The 15,788-nt window shown below is 49.8% G+C and overlaps 1 protein-coding gene across 5 annotated transcripts in view; it reads right to left on the reverse strand.

Annotated features, from left to right (window-relative positions):
• Window positions 1-15,788, reverse strand: part of Afap1l1 (actin filament associated protein 1 like 1) — a 56,790-nt gene that overhangs the window by 10,344 nt on the left and 30,658 nt on the right. For all 5 annotated transcript variants that reach the window (XM_038331836.1, XM_038331835.1, XM_038331833.1 and 2 more), the window contains exons 6-14: window positions 13,815-13,913; window positions 13,001-13,212; window positions 10,629-10,808; window positions 8,669-8,761; window positions 6,267-6,360; window positions 5,884-6,036; window positions 3,993-4,204; window positions 1,691-1,836; window positions 968-1,040 (exon numbers count right to left, since the gene is read on the reverse strand). In XM_038331836.1, coding sequence (XP_038187764.1) covers window positions 968-1,040; window positions 1,691-1,836; window positions 3,993-4,204; window positions 5,884-6,036; window positions 6,267-6,360; window positions 8,669-8,761; window positions 10,629-10,808; window positions 13,001-13,212; window positions 13,815-13,913 — 1,262 coding nt within the window. The remainder of the gene's footprint in view (window positions 1-967; window positions 1,041-1,690; window positions 1,837-3,992; window positions 4,205-5,883; window positions 6,037-6,266; window positions 6,361-8,668; window positions 8,762-10,628; window positions 10,809-13,000; window positions 13,213-13,814; window positions 13,914-15,788) is intronic.

Genomic DNA, 15,788 nt, shown 5'->3' on the forward strand with positions numbered 1-15,788 from the left:
CTATTAGAGGCATTTTGTCCTCCTATCATTTGAAAGCGTTCTTCTATTTTCTGAATTGCTAATGCCGTCTTCTCTCAGAAGAGGAGGAGGAAAAGGAGGGAAGCAAAGGCATGGAAGAGAGGAGCCAACGGCAGAGGCGATGCACCTTATTAACTGACTGCATTTGTGCTGTTAGAGCATTTCCCATGCTCCAAGTCTAGCCAAGGTCTTGAAGCCTGGTGTGATTGATACATTAGTGTCACGTAACCACTTTATTAGCAACAGTTCTGTTACTTCTCTGGGCAGAACGTCCCACTGCCTGGGCACTGCGCTATTTTCTTTCTTTCTTTTTTTAAACACAAATCACTACATCTTGTTCTCAAAATACTCCTAAGAAGAGAAGGAGAGGTGGGAAGTGGGAATCAGGGGGTCTGAAAGGCAAAGCCGAGGTCCCTCTGACTCCAGTTTTCATATCTGAAGTGTCTGGGTTTTTGTTTGTGACAGTATCTCACTCCGTAGCTCTGACTGGCCTCAAGCTCAGAGGTCCGCTGCCTCTGCCATATATGAAGTGCTAAACTACCCAGTTACTAGATTTTCTGCACCGGAGCAAAACCTTCAAGTTGCAGTCAAGAAAGACCTTGGGCACAAAAGGGCAGGCTGGGGATGTTTCTAGAAAAGGGGATCACGGAAGTGAGGACTCAAAGCATCTTCTAGTCCAGGCAGGTCCTGGCTCACAGGTGTGCCATGTCCTCAGCAGCTTTGTTCCCTCTCATCTAGAGGAAAGACCACCCACCCACTTGTTTCTGGTTGCAATGCTCCTGTCTTCTTTTTTTTTTTTTTCCCCAGAAGGCACAGGACACTCCACTGAGAGCGGGTGGGTTAGTGAAGGCAATTTCTCTGAAGCAAAGGAGAAAGTGGGCAGTGAAGGAGAGAGAAGACATGGAAGGACAGTCTTTGGCATGTTACTAAGCTGTGGAAATAACCGTACCTGCACCTTTTCATAAGGAACCTCATCGTAGACACGGGGCTCAGGCCACTGATCCTGGCAGGATTGTGCGTACCTAGAACATGAAAGGTTTAATGATGTTGGTGACATTTTGTGATGTATGCTGCCTCCATGTCTTCTCTTATCGGATGTTGGCAGCTGTTTTTTTTTTTTTTTTTTTTTAAATTTTACTCATTTTAGTTATTTTATGTGAACTGGTGTTTTGCCCACATGCGTATCTGTGTGAGGGTGTCAGATCCCTGGAACTGGAGTTATAGGCAGGCATGAGGTGCCATGAGGGTGCTAGAAATTGAACCCCGGTCCTCTGGAAGGGCAGCCAGTGCTCTTAACCACTGAGCCACCTCCTCAGCCCCCCCTTCCCCCGCAGTAGTTTTTAATGTAGACTGAAAGGTCACGAGCCTGTGAGGACTGCACAGGCACACATGAGTCTCACAAGTGACAACGGGTGGCGCATTCCCAGCATTCTTTGTAAGTCAGCCGACAGACCCCAGAATGGCAAGCAGCAGGCCATGCTTCCCACTTTGACGAAGGTGCTATCCTTCCCAAAGAAGCAGACTTCCTTCCCCACCCCTTCCGCCCAATGCTCAAGGCTGCATGCAGAGCCTGGAACTGGAACCGAGGCAGGAACAGGGGCGGGTCGCGGAACTGAGGCAGGAATCCCGCTCCCCCCACCCCTGCAGCAGTGCGTCGTGGAATCCCCCTTACAGGAAGGAGTTGCGCCCGGCACTGACAATGCTGGTTAGGGTCTCCACATCCACGTAGTCGTAGTGCAGGGCCTCTGGGGTGACTTTGGAGCCCATCTCCACCAGCAGCAGCCCGAGCCAGCGGCCCATGTCCTCTGAACAGCTTGCCTGGGGAGAGGAGGCACAGTGCAGTTCGCTTTCACACCGTGAAGCCTTCTGGCTGCTTGCTCACGCCTTAGAAACCCACAAATGTTTATAAGTCCTCAGGACTTAGTGAAGGAGGAAGAATTAGACTAGACACACATGCTGGAATCCAAGGCTCCTGAATTCTCTCGAGTATTTACTCAAAAAGCTGCTTCCTCCGAGGGTCCTCCCCGATTACTCCTATAAGATCCCTACCCTCCACCCTCTGGGCTTTTATATCTGACCATTTGGATGTAAAAACATTTCAGGGTTCTCGAAACTTCTTCCTTTCCTCGACCTCTTTCATGCTGGGGATGAAACCCAGGGCGCCTTGTGTATTCAAGGCCTGACTTTATCACTGAGTCATATCTCCAGCCGAAAACATATTGTTTAAAAATTTTTAAAAAATATTTATTTATTTATTTATTATGTATACAATATTCTGTCTGTGTGTATGCCTGCAGGCCAGAAGAGGGCACCAGACCCCATTACAGAGGGTTGTGAGCCACCATGTGGTTGCTGGGAATTGAACTCAGGACCTTTGGAAGAGCAGGCAATGCTCTTAACCTCTGAGCCATCTCTCCAGCCCCTATTGTTTAAAAATTATGTTACATGTATGACTAATTGTTTTGCCTGCACATATGTATGTGTACTGCATTAATGCCTGGTGTCTGGAGAAGTCAAACCCCCTGGAACTGGAGTTACAGATGGCTATGAGCCACTTTGTGGGTGCTGGGAATCACTACAGGGTTCTCTGTCAAAGCAGCTAGTGCTTTTAACTGCTGAGCCATCTCTTCAGCCTCCATAATTATAATTAATTCTCTACATAGGAAATTGCTCATACAACTCAAAATTTTCTTAGACTGCAATTACCAAAGCATTACAGAACCATTTATGGGGAAATTCCCGGATAAACTGCTGGCCAGTTAAACATATCCTTAATTCTGATGAAAAGAGCACGATCACAAAACCAGTTAGCTAGTGATGGCAAACTTAAATAAAGAAATAAATGAAGCATTTTTTTTGTTTGTTTTGTTTTTTGATTTTCGAGACAGGGTTTCTCTGTAGTTTTTGGTGTCTGTCCTGGACCTAGCTCTTATAGACCAGGCTGGCCTCGAACTCACAGAGATCTGCTTGCCTCTGCCTCCCAAGTACTGGGATTAAAGGTGTGTGCCACCACCGCCCGGCGAATCATGGTTTTTGATAGGGGAAAAAAAAACCTTAGAAAACTCCGTGTGGGTTAAGGGAAACAAGAAACTCAACAGGAAGATGCAGAGATAATTCTGTTTGAAGCTGAAAAACGAGGCAGATGGAAAGGACAGACACTCCTCCAGCCTTGAAAAATCACATGGCTGCCCTGGCCTGTTTGTCTATAACGTAGGCAGGTGGACATTTGAACTTTCCTGTGTCAACACTGTGAATTCTAAGTATCCCAAGGGCTGTCACATGGAGTGTGTGCTCTGAACAGCCTCAGAGAGGAGGGTGGTGCCAGCAGGTAGGACGGGCGGTGAGCAGGCGGCACTCATGCATTGTTTAGTATGGGCCTGCTGAGCTCAGTGTGTGCTGGACATGGTGCAGAGATCTAGAAAGAGAAACAGTGCCCGAGAATGTGGCTGCGGCCCTGCCAGTATGGAGCTGGAAGGATCTTAACTCTGCGTGGGGAAGCTCTCTGTAGAGGCTGGAGTTGCTCAGGGGCAGGGGCGGGCACCTTGAAGGGCAGCGGGTTTTCTGAGGTCGATGCCTCCTGCTGGGAAGGTCTGAGAGAGAACTCCAGAATCAGATCCCAGTCAGACCGCAGGAGATGCCTGTTGGACCTGGAACTGTAAGGTCAGGGCAAATAAGCAAACCTGGGCTCTAGAATTAGGGCTGCCAGAATTAGGATAGAAAAACACAGTGTGCTTTGTTGGGTTTGAACTTCAGATACACAACAAATAACCTTTCAGTGTAGGTGTGTCTCCAAATCACTCAGGATACTTTCATATGAAAAACACGATTCCTTGTTTATTTGGCATTCCGGCATCCCTGGTGTCCCCTATGTTACCTGACAAGCACGTTGGGTTCTTTCCCCAAAGTTCCTGTGGTAGAGTAGCCACAAGCTGACACCCCCACCCCCTACCTCTACCTTGACTCTCTCCTCTCACCTCCAGGATGGCCACCTCTTGCCGATTGCGCAGGATCCTGAAGGCAAATGGGTGCCTGGGTCCAAAGCCTGGGGCTACCTCACAGCCCCCGAGGGCAATGGCATTCACGTGGGTATGCAGGTCTGTGCGGTCTTTGTGGAAATAGAGAGTGTTACACTTGAGGCGGCACCACCGTTCCTTCCAGCCTTGGTTTACCAGCACGTTTAGATAGCCTGGAAAAAGAGACAGTCGAATGATCTGTTATAGTCCCCTGGGCAAAGGATACACAAGGATACCTTGTGATTGAGCTGGCAGGAAGGCCTGGCACCTTAGGCATCCTCCTCTCTGAGTCTCAGCTGCCCAGCTGTGAGCGCTCACTGACGATGCTATTCATGCATCTTTTGCCGGCCCCAGGACCACACCAAGTGTGATGGGAAGGGCCGACAATACTAGAGAAGGCGTACAAACGCTACAACTGCCCTCTCCACTCCACCAAACTGATTTTGCTGCTAAGAAGGAAAATGATGGATGATGCTGGCACCTAGCGGTAGCACATAGAAACATCACCACAGTAAGGGTTTGTAAGCCTAAAGCAGACAGCTGTGCAGCTGACCACAGAGCTAGAATCAGCTCTAAGCATTTTAGGTTTTTTTTATCTTTATTGTTTTTCTTTACCACAGCATGTTATGATTCAACGACCATGAAATATTTCTTTATAATGGCAACATTTATTTATTTATTTATTTATTTATTTAATTTACTAGTTTTTCAAGGCAGTGTTTCTCTGTGTAGCCCTTGTTGTACTGGAACTTGTCCTGCAGACCAGGCTGGCCTTGAACTCACAGAGATCTGCCTGCCTCTGCATCCCGGAGTGCTGGGATTGAAGGTGTGTGGCACCACCACCACTAGGCTATAATTACAGCTTTTAAACTAATAGAGTATTTCTGCATATCCGAAACAGATGATTTTATTTTTTTGCTATGCTGGGTATGGAACCTAGGATCTTACACAGCTAAGCAAATGCTCTGCCATTGAGACACACCCCATCCCCTTTAAAACATGTGATTATCTACTGGATTATAGCACATGGACCACAGCACTTGTATGAAAGAAGTAATGCCTTCTCTGCCAGACACTTTTTACTAAGATGTATTATCTTAAAAAGTACTTAGCATTTTTATTCCAATTTTCTTATCAGACTAGGCTACAATCTACATACACATATATATATATATATATATATATATATATATATATGTAGATAAACCAGAAACCACAGCCCTTCAGGGTGCTTAACCCTCCCGGCAAGCAACCCCAGTCTCTGCAAAGTTTCCTACACTGAGTTAAGGTCCTTCTAGCTCCACAAAGGCAGCAGCCATGTTTCTGTGTAAATTTTATTTTTCTAGTTTATAAAGGCCAGGATATAAGCTACATAAACATAGACATGAAACATATACTTCGTTGTTGTTTGTTTTTGAGATAGGGTCCAGGCTGGCCTCTGACCTTGAACTTGCTACAGAGACACACAGATGACCTTGAACTCCTGATCCTGCGGCTTCCAGCTCCCTAGTTCTGGAATTACGGGTTTGTATCACCAAGGCCAGCACACCTGGCGTGTGAGATGCTGTGAACTTACTCCTCTCTCACATTAGCAGAGGAAGCTGAAGCCTACAGACGGACAGTGGTTTGACTGAGTTCACAGGAATCATAGATACAATGGTTAGTGGATTTCCCTTTCCCTGGGCAATCCTTTCACCCACGGGAGTCAAGGGATGCATGCCACGGATGTTGACAGAGTGGAGTCTAGCCATCCAGAGGAACGAGCCAGGGCCGAGGTGCTGAGAGTTTCTGGCATCGGCCCCAGGGCCTGGGTGCAAGGGCCTGCACTTGCTTCTTCTGAGTCAGGACTTACCGCAGCACGGGACCTCATTCTCATTGGAAAACGTCTGCAGGTCCTCGCCCAGCGCCTTCTTCTTGGAGAAACTGATGATACGCGTGATCTTCCGGCCTGCAGCCCTGCTCATGGAACCCTTTAGCTCAGCGAGGCTATTCTTCTTCCCTTTGCCTGGCAGCACAGGAGTGGGTCACAGGGGATGATAGGGAAGGTCCCACGTTTACCCATTTCTGGCCTTCCCAGCAGCCCTTGCAAGCTGCACACATGGACTAGCCTGTAATTCCGCATATGAAAGGCCCAGTGGCCTTACTCAGGTCTCCGGGACATACTCTACCACTGTGTACCTGTGGCAAAGTCCCTCCCATCTTTGACATTCTCCAGCATGGGCAGTGGACTCCTACCATGTTCACAGGCTTCTCGGCGGCTCAGGGTGGAACTGCTGTCATTCATGCCCAAGCTGTCAGAGTCCGAGTTCTGTTTCTCTTGGGACAATCTCTGGGGAAGGACACAGCCAGCCTCACATCAGCGAGACTCTTAGAAGAGCTCCCTTAGAAGCCCAGGCTTCTTCCAACTCTCCAAGCAACAGCGATCATGTATCTGATACCACCCCAACCTTAACAGGAAGGTAGCAATGATCATGTCTTCAGGTTACACTATGGGGAGAGTGGTAGCATTAATTACAATGCATTGACAGCGACATCCTGGAATATGCATTATATCTGGCAAATGAAAGAGAAGGGGAAGCATTTACAGGGAATGTGAATGTAATTCAGTAGCACTGCAGGGATGGACAAGAGTAGGCAGCCCTGGATGCTGCTGGGCAAACTGATCAGGATGAAGTTCCAGAAAGGGACGGGCCAAGGTGATAGTATACAAGAAAAGGGTGATGATGTTTTCAAAGATAGATGTTTTCATCAAAGAAGTTGTGATAAGACCCAATGATCAGTAGACATCCATTACAGCTCTATCTTGAATGAGAATGAAGGAACACACACAAACACACACACGCACATACACACACACAACCTTTGTTGCCAGTCTATTAATAATCATACCTTCGTTGATTCACTAATGAATTCATATGCTACAAAGGAGGTAGGGCAGAAATTGTGGAAGAAATCCTAGTGCTACTATTCCCTATTAGCTGTGGGAATGGGGAGGCACCTAGCAGAAAGTGGATGAGCGTTTGAAGAACCTGGTCTGTGGGTTTTGAAACTGAAGTTACAGCCCTGTTCGTTCTGCAACAGTGTGCATATAGCAACTTTTCCACCAATGTGGGAAACAGGTAGAGAGGAAGACCATGAGTTTGTAATGAATTCACGGGATGATCCTTTAATCTCGTGACCCTGTGGAAAGAGACCCCACCAATACAACATCCCAACTCTTCTTCCACCAGAACGACCACCATAGTACATCGGTGACCCTCTCCTGGTCCATTCAACCACGGCAGAGAACTCCACTGCATGGCTTGCCCTACTGTTGCTCTATGGAGTCTCTGCACTGCACCAGAGGCCGTACCACACTGTGTATCTGCACACTCACACCCCCCTTCCAGTGATGGCCGTACCACACTGTGTATCTGCACACTCACACCCCTCTTCCAGGGTTGGCTGTACCACAGTGTGTACCCACACATTCACACCCCTCTTCCGGTGCTGGCCGTAGCATGGTGTGTACCCCACCAACACCCCTCTTCTAGGGCTGCTTTCCTACGGCCTTACTAACTGGTAAAAGCTAAGTGTGGGCAGGGCTGGGCTTCTCCTTCAGTTCACTTCATAGGCATCCATGTTCCCTAACACTCCAGCCAACCCAAGCTCCCAAGTCCATTTCCTGTCCCTGTCCAGGGCCAGTTCTCACAGCTTCCCATCTCTAGACCATGCCACACAGGCCACTTTCAGTGGTTCTACTGCCCATCCCTGCTGCTTAGAGCACCTTTTTTTTAATTTTAGTTTTGCCCTTTTCATCCTTGTCTGATGAGGCATCACTTCCTTGAGCCTCTGAGACAGGATCATGCCTCCCTGACACTCACCAGGAACCTGGCCCTGTCTCTTTCAGCATGTACCCAGGGTAGCAGATATAATACAGTATGATTGTTTTGACTCATGCCTGCCTGACCATTGGACTGCAAGTGTACTGATTTCTGCAGAGGGTCTACAGGATTTGCCCAGTGGTTGTTCATGGTGCTCTATTATAGTAGTAGAGTCCTGAAGAGGCAGCCTGTGTGGGCTCAAATGCTAGCTCTGTTCCTTATTTACTATGGGACTTGGTTACAGTGTTCCCTTCTGAAAACCTGTCTCCAACACAAGCATCCCAGAAGTGGGACTTCTGAGAAGTGACCGGATCATAAGGGCTCTCTTCCTTCAGCGGATTTACTCATGGCTAAATTTAGCTCCCTGAAACTGATCAAAGGCAGTGGAACTTGTTAGGTCGGGTGTCTCTGGAGTGCCTGGCCTAAGAAGATACACACCTGGTCTCTTCCTGCCTCCCTGTCTGCTTTCTGTCTCTTATGAGGTGAGCTGCACCACCTGTCTCCCTGTTTCCCACCTCTTCCTATTATTGCAGTACAGCACCCTGGTGATGCTCAGCCTTGCCCAAGGCCTGCAGCATGCTGCCAGCTGACTGGGGCTGAACAAAAATCATTCCTCCTTTAGCTGTTTATGTTTTCGCAGAGACTAAGCTGACCACCAGGCAACTGTCACTCTACTGCTTAGCTTGTAGGATGCTACAGGTGTGTGTGTGTGTGTGTGTGTGTGTGTGTGTGCCCATTACCTGACCCAGAGGAGTCAACTGGAGACACACATACCTTGTCCTGATCCAGCTTACACAGGAAGACTGGAGATCGGGGGGCCTCCAAGCCCTCTGCTCCCCCACACGGCCGGCTGACCTCGCGGATAACCTGTGAAGAGAACATGGGGCTGGGGATAGGTGTGCCAGAAAGCTCTGGGGACAGAAGCATGGCTGGGATTTGTGGGAGCAAGCCTGTTGTAAAGATGGATTGGGGCCACCAGGAGGCAGAGTAGGGCTGAAACAGCCATCTGCACAAATGCAAACTTATCATCAGAGCCTGTCTGGAAGGGCTTTCGACACACATCCCTACTATAAGAACACTGCTCTCTGCTGTCTGAGGAGAGTGGGGCCGTGGGTAGGAGAGATGTGAATCTTGATGACTCGCAAGGATGAGGGGGCCTGCTTAAGTGACAACTAGGACTTTTGCTTTCAGTGACATGGGAAATGGATTCGGGGTCCTTTTACTTATGCAGGGTCCCAGGAATAAGCATGCAGACGATAAAATGTAAAAAAGTCACCATCTAAGCTGGTGTGGTGGTGCATGCTTTTAATTCCAGCACACAGGCAGAGGTGAACAGATCTCCGAGTTCGAGGCCAGCCTGAGTTCTGGGACAGCCAGGGCTAAGAAGGCACCATCTGATGGTCTCCTACACAACAGCATTTATCCCCACAGCTGTCTGTGATCCTCAAGGTACAGGTGAGGATGATGTGACCCAGGGAGGTAAAGGTGCTGGTAGGAGGCAGCAGAGCCAGACCCCGAAGTAGGCTGCGAGGCTGCCAGCTAGGTGAGCCTTGGACCAGTACAGAGGTCCAGCATGACCAGGCAGATCCCTTTGAACTCTGGGCCTAAGCCTCCTATGGATTGACTCACAGGGACCCTGAAAATTGAGGCTCCTGAAGGCAAGTTCTCTCCCTTCCTTCCCCTCTGGACACAAAGGTAGGGGTGGGAATACCAAACATTCCAGGGAGAGCTGGTTATCACCGGAAGGAAAGGAGGAGGGAGGAGGAGGTAAAAGGAGGACTCTGGCTTCATTGTTCCAACCGGAAGGTAGGAGAGGAGAGCAGGGTGTCCAGTAGAGTAGACGGATGGGGGTCTGCTGGAGAGGACTGGGGGGCAGGGTAGAGCCATGACCACCATGACCAGAAGCCAACCAATGCTACAGCTCACTTACTGCCTGGCAGGCACTGTACCAACTTTTGTTGAATCCTTAAAAGAACCATTTAACAGATGAGGAAACTGAGGCACGGAGCAAGCAATGCCATTTGCATAAGGTCTCATGGCTCTCTGGCACTTGAACTCAAATCCAAGCACCATCAAAGTCTTCCCTCGTCATCACGGTGCCACCATGCCGACTTTGGAATAGACCTACTTAGCTTCACAGCTTGGTCCCAATCACGTGATGCTGGCAATCACTTTAAGTTCTCTGTGCCTCAAATGACTCACTTTTGAATGTCAGTAAAAACAGCCCCAATGGTCATATACACGAGGCTTTCGCATACTGCACGGTATAAAGTGATTAATTAATACACGGTGGCACCCTCTGACACCAGAAGATGCTGAACTCCAGTGGCTATCACAACAATGCACATTCCCATCTAAAAACAAGAAGGAGACCCATCCTCCCCCTATTTTTAAATTAGAAGGGCTAGCTGGCCTAATATTGAAATCAGTTTCAAAGGCATCAAGCACACCATTCCAAGAGTGTAGGTTGGGCAAACAGTAGGTTGCTATATAGGGACGTTAAACAACAGAGAGTAAAGACCTCCTCCATGAGGTCTGCTTGTTGTGAATATCCAAGGCCCATTTGATATGAGTCCTAGTCATGTACAGGGCCCCCCCTGGGCCCCCTCCCCCCCGATCCCTTCTCCCCTAGATAAGGTTTGTAACTTCAAAGGTTAGAACCCCATGGGTGGGGACAGAGAGGAAGGGAGGGAGTGCAGGATGGCAGTCTCTGGTGTGTCCTGTGCGTGCATACCTTCAGCCACTCCTCTGCCTGCTCCCTGCTCTGCAGAGCCAGCACCAACACCTCTGTGGCCCCCTGGGAGAAGCGCAGCTCATGTCTCTTGTGCCGGCTGTCCTTGGGCACGTAGACGACGGTGCAGGCATCTAGCGCCAGCCTCAGATGTGGCTGCCGGTCCTTGGAGCTTTTGTAACACTGCGCAGGGAGAGGGGGTAGGGGTCAGAGCTTCCTGCAGTAGGGGGTGGGAGGGGTAAGGCCCTCACACACAAGGGTAGATTCCTCCCTCGGGCCCAACTGTGAGCGATGCCTCACAGCGAGAAGCTGGAGAGGGGGTCTCTGGGAATCTTCCAGCACAGCTGTCCATGAGGAAAAGGCAGATTATAGCACAATACTAGGAAGACCATGTGGGCTGAAGAACCAGAGAACAAATAGGTTGGCTTGGGAGGATGCCAGCTGAAAGGGCTGCGTGGCAGAATGTTAGGAGTGGATCCCAGCAGGTACCAGTGCTGACCTTGGGAAGGCAGGCTTTTGCTCAGGAAGGCCAACCTTAACCTTGACACCAGACGTTGACAATGCTGTGACAAAAGGGGACCGTAAGTAGATAATGTGGCTGGGGGAGGGAGAGGCATTTCTTTCAGTAGCGTATACACTGGTAAGGTGTCTATACTCCTATAAATAACCCCTAACCTACACCCCTTTAAACAATCTTAAGAAAGCACAGGTTTACGCACGCACGCACGCACACAGTGAGTGGGAGGGTAGTTTGAATGTTAAGCTACCCTTGTGTTACTAGAATAAACCGGTAGTGGTCCTATGTTTTTATAAGCATCTAGTTCTGTTTGCCAGTGTTTCATTTAGAGCCTTCAACTGGGTTATAAAAGAAATCAGACTATGAATTTTCTTGTTTCATTTATTTATTTATGGGTGGACGGAGGCCTGTGTGCCACGGTAAATATGTAGTAGCCACAGACAACTTGCTAGAGTTGGTTCCCAGCCTCCACCACGCGGGTTTCAGGGGTCAAGCTCAGGTCATCAGGCTTGGTAACAAATGCCCTTACCCACTGAGCTGTGTTACCTGTTTTTAAGTTTTAGCACATAATCATGGGTTTCACTATGAAAGACATCATTTCCATACATGTATAGATTCTGATTATCGTCAGCCTTCTGCCACCCTCTCATTCCACTCCCACTAACCCCCTTCCACTGCCTCGTATGGGAGAATTATTAAAGGGTTCCCTTTGGAGTTGGGCTGAGACTAGTTGTCTTCTCGGGTCACTCTGTATCCTCTGGGCTGGAGGGCCTGGCAGCAGCAGGCAGTGGAGCAAAATACAGAAAGGGAGGTGAAAGAGTGGAAACATAGCTGGGTGGTGACGTGCACCTTTAATCCCAGCACTCAGGAGGCAGAGGCAGGTGGGTCTCTGTGAGTTCGAAGCCAGCCTGATCTACAGAGTGAGTTCCAGGACAGCTAGGGTTACACAGAGACAGCCTGTCTCGAAAAACCAAACCAAACGAAAAGAGCTGGAAACACACCTATCATGACTCTTGGACTGGCCCTGGCCTGCAGTCAGGGTGAGAAAAGGTTTCAAAGCCATGTGTTGAACATGGCATGGCTTGCAGACAGAGTAAAACATGAGAGAGAGAGAGAAAGAGAGGGGGGGGAGGGGGAGGGGGAGAGGGAGAGGGAGAGAGAGAGGGAGGGAGAGGGAGAGAGATAGAGAGAGGGAGGGAGAGGGAGAGAGAGAGGGAGAGAGAGAGAGGGAGGGAGGAGAGAGAGAAAGAGGGGATGAGGGAGAGAGAGGGAGAGGGAGAGAGAGAGAGAGGGAGAGGGAGAGAGAGAGAGGGAGAGGGAGAGGGAGAGAGAGAGAGGGAGGGAGAGGGAGAGGGGGAGAGAGAGAGGGAGAGAGAGAGAGGGAGATAGAGAGAGAGAGGGAGGGAGAGGGAGAGGGGGAGAGAGAGAGGGAGAGAGAGAGAGGGAGAGAGAGAGAGAGAGGGAGAGAGAGAGAGAGAGGGAGGGAGAGAGAGGGAGGGAGAGAGAGAGGGAGAGAGAGGGAGAGAGGAGAGGAGGGAGAGAGAGAGGGAGGAGAGAGAGAGGGAGAGAGAGAGAGGGAGAGAGAGGGGGAGAGAGAGAGAGGGAGGGAGAGAGAGAGAGATCAGCTATTACTTTTTTCCACAATTATGTTCATTTTCCTACTCTGGGTTTCTCTGTGTAGCTCTGGCTGGAACTCACTCTCTCCAGTCATCATGAAGGAGAACCACTCATTCTTTTGCTCCGTGTGCGAGTGTGCGTGTGTGCGTGTGCTGGAGCTCGACGTACCATGCCCCAAGGGTCTGTGCAGAGACCACTCACAGCCTCAGGCATATCCACAGGTCTCTAGGGAGGCACTCACCAGTAGCTGCTCCTCCTTGATGACTGTCAGCTGCTTGGCCCACTGCCCAAAGCGCTTTTTCCGAAGCAGGAAGGCACATATCCTGCAGTCCCTAACCAGGTGTATGGAGGCCTCCTCCGAGGGCCACTGGTGCCTGGGCCGCCGCCCCTTCTCTTCCTCCTCCTCCTCATCGTAGGACTCGTAGGAGCTACTCATGGCGTCAGAGTCATTGTCTGTGGGTGTCACAGGAAAGGACCCTCAGTCCCCGTGCCCCTTCTAACCCTGGCAGGCAGCCTGCTCTGGGCCTGAGCTACAGGGGACAGAGGAAGGACAAGGATGGACTAGAGGCCTGACTCAAAAGCTTCACTTTGGAGTGGCCTCTGGGTCGGCATCTTGGTGATTTCACTTCTTGGAGTTCCTCACCATTATGTAGTCATGATATATACCAGATGCTGCTTCATCTGGTGCCTTGGACCCCGTAGCATGGACAATGTTTAGCTAAGTGTCTTCTACCAGTAAGTGCTTGGTAAGCTTGTTACTGCCCTGACCTCATCACCACCCACAGCCATTGTCTCAGACCACCCTCCAAACCCAAATCCCTGGGACTGATAAGGAAACTGAACTTGCCTAAGATCAGCCATCGAGAATTAGATCAGGGAAAGACTCAAGTGACTCCCATTCCAGTGTTTTTCTTTTTCCTCCACTGAACCCACTGAGAACAAGGGCTTTGGGACCTGTTTGGTGGTCACAGCCTGGTAAGGGGTTGTGGGTGTGTGCATGCCAAGGGCCAGCTCTTCGGGGGGGACAGCTGTGTGAGCAGCTGCTTGGTACGTACAGGAGTTCTTCAGCTCTCCGTTCAGCCTCGTGGTGGGGTAACTGCTGTCCGCGTCCTCATAGTAGCCACCCACAATCGACTGGGCTGGGCTGCAGCCATCTGTGGGGGTGTTTGAAAGAGTTGAGCTTGTAGGCATATGAGTAGAATCCAGGGGCAGGGCTGGGAAAGTCCCAGGGACAGAGAGTGGGAACTCAGGGCAGCCACAGCCTGAGTGGGGGGCTCTACTTCTGCACCTGCTCTGCTGTGGCTCCTCGTTTAACCCTCCATACCCGTCACAACAAACTGCTTTGCTGGGCCTCGCCAGACCTCCAGGTCTATGTTCATCCCTATTCTCTCTGCCTTCCTACGTTTTTATCAGAGAATCACACCCCACCCTCAAGGCCCAGCTCAAAGACGTTTTTGCTTATTGCCCAATGGCATTGAGTGTGTGTGAATGACCTTGTCATAGCTCTGGTCCCGGTATTGCAGGGCGTAGGGGACCTGCTGCAAGAAAGGAGGCTTGGTTCCATTTTACACACAGGGCAGCAGGCCCCACAGAGATTGCTAGTGGCTGAGGCTGGATCAGAACTGAGATGGATGCCTTCATTCAGCCAGGCTGGCTCACGCTCTCATCATACGGTTCTTCAGAGCACTGGCTCTGGGTTCCTCCTGTCCATCTGTTTCCTGAGGAAAGTGGTACTGAAGTCCCTAGCTACTGGGATACTCGGCTCACTCCAAGCGAGTCTCAGAGCCCACCTTTGCCTCTCTGAGGCCGACATGTTGGCAGCACGGTGTACAAGGTGGGCCGAAGGAGTTGGCAGATGAGGGAGTGGGGTATGTGGGGGCAAAACGAACACCATGGCTGGGCACTGTGTGTGAGAGAGGAGGAACACTCTGGCTGGTTTGGTGGCAGGCTCTCTCCTGACTGGGTCCATGGTCTTCCTGAGGCCTTCCCTTCCAGCCTTCCCAGGAGGGGGCATCTCTGCCCTGTATGAAGGAAGTAAACTCTCTGGGAAGGTTAGGGAGACTCTTTCTGCCAGGGGCGCTTGACATGCAACTTGGGTCCCTGCAAGTACCTTGTCCCTTCCTTCTTCCTTTGCCCTTAGTGAACCAGATAAGCAAAAGTTGCCTGCTTCACCTCTGTGATAGGGATCTGGAGACTCATAGCCTGAAGAGGGCCACAGATCACTTGATCCAACCTTTCCACAGGCAAAAGGTATAAACACGGTAAATGTCACCAGCTGATGGAAAGATAAATTGGATGTGGCATGTCCTTAGAAAAGAGTTATCAGCCATTGGAGGCAACACATTCTGATGCACACTCCTACATGGACAGATCTTGAAAATGCTACGCTAAGTGAAAGATGTCAATCTAGAAAGGTCATATGTCAGATGATTCCCTTTATATGAAAAGTCCAGAACAGGCAAAGCCGTATTGCCAGAAACGGCAGAGGCTGGGGGCATTGAGGAGGAGATGCTGTGACTGAGGAGAGACTGCCTCATGATCCAGTTTCTTTTGGGGACGATGAAAACGCTTGGGGACTAGACAGCAGTGGTGGCTGTGTAACGCTAAATGCACGCCACACCAGGGACAGACACTTTTCAAAATAGCGTGACAGACAGCTAATCTTCTATTTTATCACTTTTGCCCATGGGAAAATATAAGCAGTACAAAAGAGTGTGAATGAAAGAACATTTTCCCTTCACCCAGATTTACTTTTCTCCTGCCTTCATCCTTTTCTTCCTTCCCTCCTTCACTGTCTTCTATTGAGAAGGGGCCTCAAACTCCTGGGCTCAAGCAATCTTCCTGCCTCAGGTTTCTAGTAGCTGGGATTTTAGTGAATGGCATCAAACTGACTTCAATAAATATTCTCAAATTACACATCACATTTACCTATCGTTATTATTTATTTTGCACAAGGGCTCTGCCACTGAGCTATCTGCCCAGTGCCCCACCTGGATTTTTATTCATTCCCCATAAGGAAAAATCCTGTC

This window comes from Arvicola amphibius, chromosome 5 (genome assembly GCF_903992535.2).
Source record: "Arvicola amphibius chromosome 5, mArvAmp1.2, whole genome shotgun sequence".
Taxonomy (NCBI): Eukaryota; Metazoa; Chordata; class Mammalia; order Rodentia; family Cricetidae; genus Arvicola; species Arvicola amphibius.